The following is a 14,706-nucleotide window of genomic DNA, read 5'->3' as shown; positions in this document are numbered from 1 at the left end:
ATGATTCAGGGCTTTTTTGCTTGTGAGCATCTCTTCTGACTTTGTACCTAGCTTGATGGGTATGTTCCTATCCATCTATTTTTTTTCCTAGGAAGATTAGAAATAAGCAGCTTACTATGATGCTTCCTCCAACCTCTGGTATCAAGAGTTAAGACTAAATAAATGCTCTAGGTCTAAAAGTTAGTTCTATTCTACCTCCTCATGGCACTTTGATAGGAATGAACTAAAATACCAAGTCTTTTATTAAAAGTTAAAAAATAAAATTATCTTAATTCAAAGCCTTAAAGTATATTTTTGCTAGACTTTTGTCATGCTTTTTATAAACTATATAAATCATATCTAAATTTTTTTAATTTAAAATTTATTTTTATTTTTTTACTTTTTTTAATTACATACCTAAATTCTTGATGAGCTAATATATACCAAAAATCAATCATTATTTATATTTTATCTTGGGTCTAAATAAAAATTTAACCTTTCTCCAAAATTAATTTAAAAATACCTACCACCATATTTGGAGATGGGTTTTTCCTAAATTGATCTCTTGCCAAAATTATCTGGTATTTTGTTAGATTGGGGATATCCCTTCTCATCAAAACATTCCTCTGAATCAAAAAACTGGCAAATGCCTCCAAAACCTGCAAATTTCAGTGAAATTTAGTTTAAGCTTAAAGTCCTTTTTCAAACACAATCATTTTCTCACATATTAAAATAGAAATTATATATTAAATAAAGTTTGTCTTAAAATAATTTTTTAAGTAAAGACACAAAATAACAACAAAACTTAAAAGTACTTAACATTTATCCCCAGGTAACATCCATATGAGATTCAGCACAAGCAAGTATTGGATCCAACTAATTTAAGAACATATGTGTTTATCTGTGCATTTCTTAATTCCCCTCCTCCCCCAACCTACACACACTATAATCTAAGCACAAGGAATGAAGAGCCTTTGATTTCTCACTGTTCCATCTTCAATATGAAGAACAAAGTCTGGCATATAGGTAAATATTTGTAGTCCTGCTGACTAAATCAAAATGTCTTGAGTATATTCAGTTTGATTTGTTGATTCATTCTTTCAAGAAATATTTATTAAGCATCTAGTATATGTCAAACATTGTTCCAAAGGCTGGGAACTTGTAGCTGAGACAAATGAAGTCGCTAACTTTCATAAAGTTTACATCCAATGAAGGGAAGCAAAGAATAAGGCGTGAACAAAGAGAGTTTCTATTTCAATAAATGAATGTAAGAACCTAAAACACAGTAACAGTAATGCTAGGGAGTTTTGGAGGGAAGTGGGGTCACTATTAAGTAAGGTAAACAAAGATGGTCTCTCTAGAGAGGTAATATTTGAGTTGACATCTGAATGATGACAAGTTCTGAGGACAGAGTATATCAGGCAGAGGAAATAGCAGACAAAAGGTCCTGATGCAGGATGAGCTTGATGGCACAATGAAGGAAAACAGAGAACTAGAGATGAAGACCTAGTACAGCAATATGTTATTAACTGTTTAAATTTTTGCCTAATTCTATTTCCTAAAATAGGGCTATTTTAGTAGAGTTTTATTTTTCTTCCCTTCCAGCTTTCCTGATCATATTACCTACAGAAGTACTCCAAAAGCATCCACAAAATGAAATGCCTATTATATGGGTTTATACAAATTATAATTTTTACATCCTTATATATGGAATGATTTTAATCATGACAAAATGTATTAGTTTTAAGGAGATGATTATTATATCAAAATAAAAAGTTTCTGGAGATGCCTGGCTGGCTCAGTCCATAGAGCATGTGACTCTTGATCTTGGGGTCATGAGTTCAAGCTACAAGTAGGGCGAAGAGTTTACTTAAAAAATTAAATAAATAAAATAAATTAAAAAAATAAAAAGCTCTGCATTACAAAGGAAACTATTGACAAAATGAAAAGCCAACCTACTGAATTAGAGAAGATATTTGCAAATGATATATCCTGCAAATGATATATTCGGTAAGGGGTTAATATCCAAAGTATATAAAGAACTTATACAATTCAACACCAAAAAAAGATCTGATTTAAAAAATGAGCAGAGGGGCGCCTGGGTGGCTCAGTCGTTAAGCGTCTGCCTTTGGCTCAGGTCATGATCCCAGGGTCCTGGGATCGAGCCCCGCATCGAGCTCCCTGCTCGGCGGGAAGCCTAATTCTCCCTCTCCCACTCCCCCTGCTTGTGTTCCCTCTCTCACTGTGTCTCTGTCTGTCAAATAAATAAAATCTTAAAAAAAAAAAAAGAACAATGTGCACACCTAATACACAGATTTTGTTTCAAAATACCATTCTTCCATAAAAGTTATAAGGATTCCTTGGAGAAGTGGTTGATTCCATGGCTGGGACACGAGAAATACTAAATGAGCACAAAATATCTTGTGTAGCCAGAAAGTTAAGAAGTGTTAAAAAAACAAAAACAAAAACAACAGTACATGTCTAAAGGACACAAGGAACTCTAAATGGCCAAAGTTGGAGCAATCTGAGCAAAAAAATTCATACTAATATCAGTATTAGATTGAAGTGGAGAGGAAAAAAAATTATCTATTAGTCTATACTGATACAAAGAATTAATAAATAAATCAAAGGAAGAAACAGGTCTTCATTCTAACTGACAAACATAAAAGAATTGAGAGAAAGGAGAAACCGTGATTAGGTAAACGTAACAGAAGTAACTGTAGCAGGCAAGAACCATCACTGCATGCTAAAATTAGAGAGCAAAATATGCTGAGAAACAGGACATTTGAGTAGTCTCAAAGTATCTCCCCACTGGACCTCTCTATACTATTTGTGCATATTTCCTGAAAGTCTAAAACCACTGCAAAATAAAATGTTAAAAATAAAAAAGAGGGGCGCCTGGGTGGCTCAGTCATTAAGCGTCATGATCCCAGGGTCCTGGGATCGAGCCCCCATCGGGCTCCTTGCTCCGCGGGAAGCCTGCTTCTCCCTCTCCCACTCCCCCTGCCTGTGTTCCCTCTCTTGCTGTGTCTTTCTCTGTCAAATAAATAAATAAAATATTTTAAAAAATACAAATAAAAAAGAATTCTGTCAGGGTACTGCAGGGACAGCTATTCTCTGTTCTTTGATGTCTGGAGCCTTGAATGGCTGAATGTTAAGTGTAATACCTCAACTGGAGCCATATGGTCTACACCCTCAATTCTAGCTATCTACCAGTTCCTCCTTTCTCCTGAACACGGCTTAGCTGAGGTTCATCATGGCTTACTCGAGGTTTATCACATTCTGCTGGTCAAAGTCAGTCACAGAGCCAGTCTAAATTAGAGGGAAAAGGAAATGCATCTTATCTCTCCATGGGAGGAGTGTCAAAGAATTTGCAGGCATCTTTAATCTGCAACAATGAAGATAGGAGAACAAGATGTTCTCCTAGCATGACACTAATTATGAACTATAAAAAAGTGTGTTACCTCAAATTTTTCCCATTGAAATTGATAACTGGCTAAGCAATTTCTCAATAGCTACAATACTGACATTTGGCCCAGATAATCCTTTGCTGTTGGGAGACTATTCTTGTTCATTACAGAATGTTAAGCAGCATTCTTAGCCTCTACACATTAGATTCTAGTAGCAACTCTACTCTCTACCCCCTCCAGTTATGACAACCAAAAAGGTATCAAGACATTGCCAAATGTCACCAGGTGGGCAAAACTGCCTCCAGTTGAGAATCACTGCTATATAAGGGATCCAGGAGGAAAATACTGAAAATATATTTTCTTACAAAGAAACTTCTGGTTAAATCTGGACATGTCTTATAAGTGTGTTCCCTATGTGAAAATTCACTAAGCTATATACACTTAGGTCTTGTACACTTTGCAATTTATATGTGTGTTTTAAACTGCAATTAATAGGTGTTCTTTAAAAAATAAGGCTGTTATTGGCTTTTGAAATGGTCCATCATTTTGTATTGCTTCTTTAACAGTAAATAACAAATAAAACATGGTACTCATTCCAAAAATTTTAATTTCAAAGAATTGTTTCAACATACTAATTATATAAAATGATATAACTATATATTCTCACAGCCAGATTCTACAAAATAAAATAAAGACATTATCAGTTCACTTATCAAAACTCTGAATAGTAATAAAAACGGCTTACCTGGATATATGCCTTTTGGATGGCTGCAAGTTCTTCACCTAGGGGAACAACTAGCTTTTCAACTCGCCTTTCATGAGAGTATGGCAGAATATCCGGAGAATCTTCAGAACGAAGTTCTATCTGCCCAATTCGTAGGTTAGTAATAACCTGTTGAACAGCCTACAGAAAATCAAGTATGATTGTAACTATATTACATGTTAAATTTTTAACTTTAGGTTACCAACAAAAATAAAATAGTGGTAAAATTTAGAATTCATATCATTAAGCTTCTTTTTTTAAAAACTATAAGTTACATCAGAAGTAGTACAAGAGGAAGATAAGGCTTTGAAACATTCTTCTTTCATGCAGCACTTTCAGCCAAGCATCCAAGAAATAAGAATATTAGTAAACATCCAACAAGTTTCTCAAACATATTTTGCACTTTTCAGTGGTAGTGACATACTCACTCCTTCCATCTACATTTTATGAAGACTCAGGCAAAACAGAAGTTTTGGGTTAGCAAACTAAATCCCCAAAACATTATATAACAGTCAATTTTAGAGCCAGAACAACAACCCAAATTTCCTGGTTCCCTGGCAAATACTTTTTTTCCAGTGATTTTTTTTGTGGGAAGAACAGAAGTCTTGTTACTAGTAAAGGACACTAATGTGTCTTAGGAATACTTTACAAATTGGCTTGTTAAGAAATTGAGGGTATAGGGCATATACTATACTAAATCAATTATTGATAAATTAGAATATTTTCCATTTAAATCAATATAGATTATATGAAAATATTGCTGGATATACTTGTAAATTTCCTTCACCCAAAACTTATAAAAAATTTTATTATGAAATTGCGTAACTGGAGCAAAAACATATAACCTGTTGGTATAAAGAACTACTCTACCATTAAACTCCTGTACTGACTGTGATCAAGAGTTCAAAGAAAGAACCCTAAATACTCCACCAAAACACTCAGAACTAATAAATGAATTCAATAAAGTTGCAGGATACAAAATTTATATACAGAAATCTGTTGCATTTCTATACACTGATAACAAAGTAGGAGAAAGAGAAATGAACGGGACGCCTGGGTGGCTCAGTCAGTTAAGCATCAGCCTTCGGCTCAGTTCATGATCCCAGGGTCCTGGAATCAAATCCCATATTGGGCTCTTTGCACAGCAGGGAGCCTGCTTCTCCCTCTGCCTGTCACTCCCCATGCTTGTGCTCTTTCTTTCTCTCTTTCTCACGCACATTCTTTCTCTCTGACAAATAAAAATCTTAAGATCTTATAAAAAGAGAGAAATGAAGACAACTCAATTTACAACTGCACCCAAAAGAATAAAATACCTAGAAATAAATGTGACCAAAGAGGTAAAAGATCTATTGCAGCATTATTTACAATAGCCAAGATATGAAAGCCACCCAAGTGTCTGTCAATAAATAAATAAGAATTTAATGGACTATTACTGAGCCATAAAAAAATGGAATGTCATTCACGACAACATGGATGGATCTAGAGGGTATTATGCTAAATGAAATAAGTCAAGAGAAAAACAAATGCCATATGATTTCACTTATATGTGAAATTTAAAAAACAAAACAGACTCTTAAATACAGAAAACTGGTGGTTGCCAGAGAGGAGGTGGGTGGGGAGATGGGCAAAATAAGTGAAGGGAATTAAGAAGTACAAACTTCCAGTTATAAAAGAAGTCACAGAAATGAAAAGTACAGCATAGGGAATGTAGTTAATAATGCTGTAATAATGTTGTACAGTGACAAATGGTGACTACACTTGCTGTGATGAGCACTGAATAATGTACAGAATTGTGAAATCACTAGGGTGCCTGAGTGGCTGAGTTGGTTAAGTGTTCAACCTTTGATTTCAGCTCAGGTCATGATATCAGGGTCATGAGATCAAGCCTGGTGTTGGGCTCCATGCTCAGTGCTTGGAGTCTGCTTAAGACTCTCTCCCTTGGGACACCTGGGTGGCTCAGTTAAGTGTCTGCCTTCGGCTCAGGTCATGATCCCAGAGTCCTGGGATCGAGCCCCACATTGGGCTCCTGGCTCAGCGGAGAGCCTGCTTCTCCTTCTCCCTCTGCCACTCCCCCTGCTTATGCTCTATCTCAAATAAATAAATAAAATCTTAATTTAAAAAAAGAGTTAAAAGAAAGAACAAATGAACAAATGGGGAGGGAGTTCTTAAAGTGTCCAGAAATTAAGGGCTTTTTTTAAAGCTAGAAAGTCTCATGAGCTTTCAAAAAACAAACTAAACGGGGACACCTGGGTGGCTCAGTCAGTTAAGCAACTGCCTTTAGCTCAGGTCGTGATTCCCAGGGTCCTGGGATTCAGTCCTGCATAGGGCTCCTTGCTCAGCAGGGAGCCTACTGCCCTCTGCCTGCCTGCTGCTCCCCCTGCTTGTGCTGTCTCTTTCTCTCTCTGACAAATAAATAAATAAATATCTTTAAAAAAAGAAAAGAAACTAGACATAATTTCCTATTTATTTATGTAAAGCAATCTCTACCCCCAACGTGGACCTTGAACTCATGACTCAGATCAAGACTCACATGCCCTACTGACTGAGCCAGCCAGGTGCCCCAAACAAACTAAATGTAATTTCAAATAAAAAATACAACAGGAATCACACCTTAATCACCTTTGTATTCCCAACACCTGGTAGGGTTCCTAATATATCCTAATCCTAACTGTAGCTACTGAGGGTCCACATAATCTGGAGTAGAATTATGACCACTTTATAAAACTGAGTAAGATGTTACTATATTTAATCATTCATTCAACAAATATTTGAATGACTCCCACATGCCAGGTATTGAGTTGGTAATAGAGCTTTGACCAAGATAGACATAATCTCTATATTCATATAGCTACTATTTTCATGGGGCCAAAAGACAACAAATACATGTATAAGTAAAAAAAAAAATGACAGATTATGATTAATATTAAGAAAATCACACACAAAAAAGAAAATCACAAGACAGGGAGTGCTATCTTTTGATAGTTTAGAGTAAAACTTCTTGAAGGGGCAACATTTTAGCAAAGACTTAAAAGGTGACTAAAAACAATCAAGCATGTTTAAAGTGATTGTAGTACGATCAGAGACAGCATAGAAATTCCTGAAAAATATCAAGGCTATGGACAGAAGGAAAAAGTCTTACAACTTGACAGAATTGAAACTTACCTTAGAAAGTCTTCAAAACCCAATACAGAAGACGATTCAGAGCTACTAAAATTAGAGTGTAAACCTGAATTTTTACTATCTTTTAATAAAGGAAACCAGAGCTCCCTGGAGGAATGGGTGATTCCATGGCTGGGCATGAAAAATACTAAATGAGCATAAATATCTTGTGATGCAAAATAGGAAGTATTCAAAAGGAAAAAAAACGTTGTCCAAAAGCACACAGGCACCATCTTAAAGATCCCAATGGCCAAAGTTGAAACAATCTGAGCAACAAAATTAATAATGATAGCACTGGATTGTAGCCCATAGAAAAAAACAAATATCCATTAGTCCATATTGATACAAAGAATTAAATTAATAAATGGGAGAGAAGAAACAGCTCTTCATTACAAAAGAATTCACCTTAACAAATGTAAAAGAAATGAGAGGAAGGGAACAATGATTAGGCAAACACCACAGAAATAACAGTTGCAAGCAAGAACCATCATTGGATGCCAAAATATTTACACAATCTCAGAGTATATCCCCCGCAATATACTCACTAATTACAAAGGGGAAAACTAATTTTAAAATGCGGAAACTGGGAAGAAATCACCTTAACGAAGTCAAGATTAATAGCAACAGCAGTAAGACAAATCACCATCATATAGTCTCTGCTACCATGCACTGAGAAAGGTACAGCATCACTTCTGGAGTATTCTTGCCAAAAATGCATAACCTCACTCCAATCATGAGAAAACATCAGACAAACCCAAACTGAGGAATAGTCTACAAAATAACTGGCATTTGCTCTTAAAAGCATCAAGGTCATGGAAAACAAGAAAAGACTGAGAAACTATCACAGATAGGAAGGACTGAAACATGACAACTAAATGCCAGTGAGATCCTGGACCAGACCCTGGAGCTGAAAAGGAAAGGGGTGGGAAAACTGACAAAATTCAACTCAGGTCTACAGATTAGTTACTAGTACTATGCCAATGTTAATTTCCTGGTTTTGATAATTTTACTATGGTTATATGTTAACACTAGGGGAAGCTGAGCAAAGGAGAGATAGAGACTGCAATTTTTGCAAATTTTCTGGAAGTCTTAGTTCAAAATAAAGCTTAAAAAAAAAAAACCCTGAAAATTTAAACAATTTAAAAAACACTTATACTAGGGCACCTGGGTGGCTCAGTCGATTAAGTGTCTGCCTTCAGTTCAAATCATGATCTCAGGGTCCTGGAATCTAGCCCCAACTTGGGCTCCTTGCTCAGCAGGGGAGCCTGTTTCTCCCTCTCCCTCTGCCCCTCACCCCCTTTGTGCATGCGCACCGGCTCGCTCTCTCTTTTCTAATAAATAATTAAATAAAATCTTTAAACATAAATAAATAACACTTATACTATTTAAAATTTACCACTTTTAACAAATTACTTATGCATACTGACATCTAAAAACTACAGTGAAGGGCGCCTGGGTGGTTTAGTTGTTAAGCATCTGCCTTTGGCTCAGGTCATGATCCCAGGGTCCTGGGATCAAGCCCCCGCACTGGGCTCCCTGTTTGGCGGGAAGCCTGCTTCTCCCTCTCCCACTCCCCCTGCTTGTGTTCCCTCTCTCGCTGTGTCTCTCTCTGTCAAATAAATAAATAAAATCTTAAAAAAAAAAAAAAACTAGTGAAAAAAAAATTTTTTTAATTAAAAAAATAAAAACTACTAATGTAGAAAATCTCCTCCAACCATAGAAGAAAACATAGGCATATGTAAGAAATGTTGTAGTCTTGATGTCAAACTAAATACTAGAATGACAGGAGCACCTGGGTGGCTCAGTTGGTTAAGCGACTGCCTTCCACTCAGGTCATGATCCTGGAGTCCCGGGATCGAGTCCCGCATTGGGCTCCCTGCTCAGCAGGGAGTCTGCTTCTCCCTCTGACCCTGCCTCCTCTCATGCTCTCTATCTCATTCTCTCTCAAATAAATAAATAAAATCTTAATAAATAAAATAAATAAATACTAGAATGACAAACTGATCTGGGCCCATACAAAAGTTCTTGTTTTCTTAAATGTTAAGAAATGGAAAGACATTTTACTTACCTTTATATCACTACCTGGTGTGGCACTAAGAGCCAAGATTCTAAAGTGATTTGTATATTTGACTAGTTCTCTTACAACCTTAAAAAAGAAGGAAAAGTTATTTAATTTCATCTATCCAATACAAAAACAACAATTCTGTTAAACAAGCTATTATATATGTTCCATTATCATTATTTCTTATTCAGAGTAAGGGATGGAACTATCATGAATCACATTATCTGAAGAGCAAATAATTCAGGTTTTTACTCTACACCAATCAAAAATACCTTAGGGTTTCTTCTATACATAAAGCCACAATGCCAAGGCCTAATATAGAAGCAAATCAAAAGACTCAGTTAATTCAAGGACAAATGGAAGAAGAGAGTCTACTCTCTGTTGTTTGGTCCATAGTTTAGCCTTACAGCTATATCCATATGCACACCTACCAGATGAAGATAAGTCATAACCTAAGAATAGAAAAAAAAAAATACCGGTATGAAATTAGATTTGAAATGGAAAAAAAAATTGTTTAAGGAAAAGATTTTAAAAATCCAACTTTCCTTTTAAATTCTAACACATTTTCTCAGTGGCACCAAAGCATCATTCTAGATGTTGCAATATGAATTCAACACCCATGTCTGGTATGATTAATATTGGATATTCCACCAGAGTCCCATATGATCCTACACATGAGGCCCCAATACAAGGAAAAAGGACTGCTAAGTAAACTGAATTGCAGGAATAGCTCTCAATATCCTATAGTTCTGCATTAGATATAGGAAATAGTAAAATCAGATTACCTAAAAACTGCTATTTTAAACCATGTAAAGGATGAATTCAGTGAGACTCACAATGACTCTTGACTAATCTCAAAAAAAATTATTTATGGAGTTTCTTTTTAACATGATATAGAATACATATTAAGATAGAACATTATACTTAACACTGAATTGTTCTAATTAAACTGATGCAAGACAAACCCTAATACGTTACTTTTATGCAAGGGGGATTCTCATGCATTTTGTAGAAGATGAAATGGTGCTGTGTTTGTAACCCAGGAAGCTATATTCTTCATGGAGTTGGTGTGCCTGTTGGAATCTACATCTATAATAGTCAAGGCACGATAAGCACTCAGGGCTGTCTGGATATTAATGAAATCAGTGCATGTCTCCACTGTACTCCATAAAAGCATAAGCCTTGTAATTAAAAAAAAAAGTGTGGTGCCTCGGTGGCTCAAGTCCATTGAGTGCCTGACTCTTGATCTCGGCCCAGGTCTTGATCTCAGGGTGGTGAGCAAGACCCACATTGGGCTCTACACCCAATGTGGAGCCTACTTAAAAAAAAAACAAAGACCCAATGCTAGAAATTTTTTGAAAAAATAAGTGAGTTAAAGTTGCTACGTATAAGCTAAATCTACAAAGTAAATTCAGAGTTAAAATAAAAATTTTTAAATGCCCCACTCAAGCAGAAAACTTAACACAGTGGGTATTAATTTAACTTGGAAAGATATAAAAAGTATATACATCCATTTCTTGCCTAAAATCAATTCTAAGAAAGATAACAATTCTCCAGAAGATAACACAGAGATATAATATGATAAACTTAACTTAAACTTAAGTTCCTTAACCAGGGAAACTATAAATTCACAAACTGGCAGTAAAATTCACCTCTTTGCACTAAATAAAATCAACTTTCTCTTCTATTCTTACTCTATACCCTTTCCCTGATATCACCAGCTTATAGTTTTACCTATGTACCACCTATATGTTGATGATTTCCAAATCTGTATTCCAGCTCAGAACTCTCCATTGAGATTCATACTTCTATCCCCCACTGCCCACTGGGTATCTATAGCTAGATTCCTCATGGACACTTCAAACTCAACAATCTAAAGCTACACTCATTATCTTTCCGCAATACCCCAAATCTTCTGTGCCTCCAGAACTCTCTGTTTTGACTAGAGCACCAACCTCCTCACAGTCTTCTAAGTCAGAAATCTGGGAGTCATCCTAAATACCTCCTCTCCCTCTCCCTCACTGTACACCCTGCCTTTAGCCTTCTACTCTTTTAATCTCTTTTAAATCTTAAGTATCACCCCAGGTAAACATTTTTAAATGAGTCTCTACCACCTATATCCCCTATATCCTACAAAGAGCATTCAAACTGCTAAGCCTAATATACAAATGCCTTCATGACCTGGACTTTAAGTATCTCTCCAGCCATATCCCACCTCTTCACCTTTCTACTTTATATTTATGTAGTACATAAGTAACTAGAAGGCATTGTGTTAGGTATGTTGCATACATTATGTCATTCAATCTTGGTAACAACTCTTGACAGTTAAGTATGATTTTACCTAACTGCCAAGGAATGACACTGCATATCCACTACCAGTCTTTGGATTATTATTTTTTTTTTTGGTTGTGATAGTACATTTTATGTTCTATTTATTTTATTACAATTACACTTAATTATTAAAGAAAATACTGCCTAAAGAATGCAGCCCCTGAGGGGGTCTCCAGAAAGTCACTTAAGATTATTTATAAAACAAGCAAGTCAAGGAATAGGTCACTTAGAAACGTCAAATATAGGAGCACCTAGGTGGCTGTCGTTAAGCGTCTGCCTTTGGCTCAGGTCATGATCCCAGGGTCCTGGGATTGAGTCCCGCGTCGGGCTCCTTGGTCAGCAGGGAGTCTACTTTTCCCTCTGTCTGCCGCTCCCTTTGTGCACTCTCCCTCTCTCTCTCTTGAACTCTCTCATCCCAGAGATCCCGTTCCTGGTCTTGTCTCTGTTCTGAGTCCTGATCATCAGGTTCCCTTTTTCCCTGGACATGGAATCTGGATCTCCGATTTTGAAACCAAATTTGGACTCTTGACTCTGGAATGCCAATTTCTTTAGCAAGTTGCTCTCTGGTATCAATGCCAGGATAAGGGTTGTTCATAAATGCCCCCATAAGGGTGTGTAATTGTGAAGAAGTATAGCTGGTATGACACCGTCTGTCTTCTCTACTTTGAATCTCCTCTTCAGAGTGATCTTGGTCTTGACTTGATTCTAAGTCCTCATCAGGTTCTGATTTTTTCTGGCACTGGTGCCTAGCTCTTTGATTCTGAAACCAAATCTGGATTCTGGACTCACCAGTGTTGATTTCTAAAGCAAGTCTTTGGTAGCATAACCTGGGTAAGGATTTTGGTCAAATGCCTTGATGAGGATTTTCAATTGATCTTCTGTGAATTTGGTGCGGCTGCGTCTCTGATTCATTGTTATGGTCTTGTTTGGAGAGTTGTCTTGGGCCATGTTGGAAGAGAGTTCTGAAGTCTAAGGATCAGCCAATCTTTGGATTATTATCTTTGTTCCAAAATTCCACCCATACCCTATTTTAAATCACTGCCTCAACCATGACCAGGCTTTCATCATCTACACCTGACACTAATAGTGTTAGGGATTTAAAAAAAAAAGATAGACACTGATTTGAATGAAGTATTTCCTTCATTGAAATAATGTGGTTTTTTCATAATGATAACACAATAACTTCCATCATTAATAAGTATTCACCAAAACACTCTTTAACAATATGTTCACAGTACAAAATACTTTTAAACGAAATATTACCTGGCAATAAGCATAGTTTCCAAGAGCTTTATGAGCTTCATCAATAACTAGACACTTTATTTCAGCAGCAGGACAAGCTCCTCTAGAAAGATCATTTACCATGACTTGAGGTGTAAGAAAAAGTACTCTCTTACTGCGCCATATTTCCATCCTGGTGATAGCTTGAGTAGATCCTGTAAACAAAAGTGACATCCTATATTCTAAATACCAGGGTTGTTATCTTTAAAACATCTATAAATAACCTGGCCTAATTTCAGAATGCAGTCCTGCTTTGGTAATGTGCCTTCAGACAAGACCAATTTAACAAATCACTGAAATGTTACATTTTAAAGCTCTGTTGTGATCCAAATGTCAATGCTGAGACACAACTAGACTGTCTTTAGAGAATTCCTACAAAATGGCATAATATCTGGAGAAAAGTAAATTCTTCAACTGGGAGATCTTTCTGGGGAAGAAAGTCAGAAAACCTCCTGTTCGTTCACTTCTGATGGGATATACACACAAATCGCTTCAAAATGCTCCGACAAATTACGGAGTCTCTGAAAATTGAGGAAAGCAACCCTTTTTGTGAGGGCCAGACTTGCTACAAGTAGATAATACTTTAAGGGAGAGGATGTAAAATACGGATACTGTGATCCGGGGACTATTCAGGAATTCTTTTAGCTCAATCTCCACCAGAATGCATGCTTTCCCGAGCACCCTGCTCTTAATTTCAAACTAGCCCATTTCCTAAAATACCTGTCATTTCGGCCATGTGGGACTGCGGAATACCCATCACTCGGTAGCAAGCCTCGATCTGCTGCGTCACTAAAGGTTTCGTGGGGGCCATGAAGACCACCTTGCCGGAAGGGAACCACCGGTAGAAATTGTACATGACCACAGCGGCAATAAAGGTCTTTCCCAGCCCAGTAGGCAGACACACCAGCGTATTGCAGAACAGAGAGGTCCGGGCCATGTGCAGCTGGTAATCCCGCACTGGGCAATTGGTAGGGTAAATCCACAGGGAGCCCGCTGAAGTGCAGAAACCGCCATTCTCTAAACTCAGCTGCCGCTCTGCCTCATACACTGCAACCAGCAATACATCATCGTCCGACTCCGGCTGAGCCTCGGCAGCCTCTGCAGCTGGAGGAAAATGTGCCCTGGAGATGCCAGGGCTCTGAGGCCGCTCAGGTCCAGAGTTGCAACCCGGAGCTCCCACGGATCGAGAAATGCTTGAGCCCCACGTCTGGAAAAGCGTTCTTTGCCGTCCGCTCATTAGGCTGACGACCACCAAAGGTTTCTCTCAGACGCTAGCAGTTCCAACAGCTCAACCGCCACCATTCGGATACCCATCGGTTACCTTCGCACAAAACAGCGGAACGTGAAGGCGGGACTGCAGCCTGTTCATCTAGTTGAAAATGCCGCCACTGAGTTTGCGTCGGAAATATGATTGGCTGGCTTCCCGGAAACCCTTGCGGCCTCCCGGAGACGCATGCGCATTGTTATGGCGTTTGTCTAAATTTGGTCCGCGGTTCAGTTTCTTCATAGACTCTAAATATAAGTTCCGTTCCCAGTGACTGTGTTGTCCGGGCCTAATTGCTACAGTGCTATTGATTAAACTGATAAAAAAATAAATAACTTGAGATCCTAGGGACAACGGATACCCATATTTTTGTGAATTTAACGTTATTGAGCGAACAGTTCTTATTCTTTATTGGTTTATTTTTAAATCGGAAAAAGAGGTGAAAAACAAAAGTGTT

General features: G+C 37.4%; 1 protein-coding gene and 1 pseudogene across 1 annotated transcript in view; both read right to left on the bottom strand.

Moving 5' to 3' along the window:
* Positions 1–14,524, bottom strand: part of FANCM (FA complementation group M) — a 60,776-nt gene extending 46,252 nt beyond the window's left edge. Inside the window, exons 1-5 of the mRNA XM_025870121.2 lie at positions 13,706–14,524; positions 12,968–13,140; positions 9,380–9,457; positions 4,135–4,293; positions 507–638 (exon numbers count right to left, since the gene is read on the bottom strand). Of these exons, the coding sequence (XP_025725906.1) occupies positions 507–638; positions 4,135–4,293; positions 9,380–9,457; positions 12,968–13,140; positions 13,706–14,222 (1,059 nt within the window). The 5' untranslated portion in view covers positions 14,223–14,524. The remainder of the gene's footprint in view (positions 1–506; positions 639–4,134; positions 4,294–9,379; positions 9,458–12,967; positions 13,141–13,705) is intronic.
* LOC112822667 (double homeobox protein A-like) lies at positions 9,745–12,658 on the bottom strand (annotated as a pseudogene).
* Positions 14,525–14,706: the final 182 nt, after the last annotated feature.

This window comes from Callorhinus ursinus, unplaced genomic scaffold (genome assembly GCF_003265705.2).
Source record: "Callorhinus ursinus isolate GAN/ISIS: 27379988/994484 unplaced genomic scaffold, GSC_fseal_2.0 scaffold8, whole genome shotgun sequence".
Classification (NCBI taxonomy): domain Eukaryota; kingdom Metazoa; phylum Chordata; class Mammalia; order Carnivora; family Otariidae; genus Callorhinus; species Callorhinus ursinus.
This window is presented reverse-complemented; position numbering and strand designations above follow the sequence as displayed.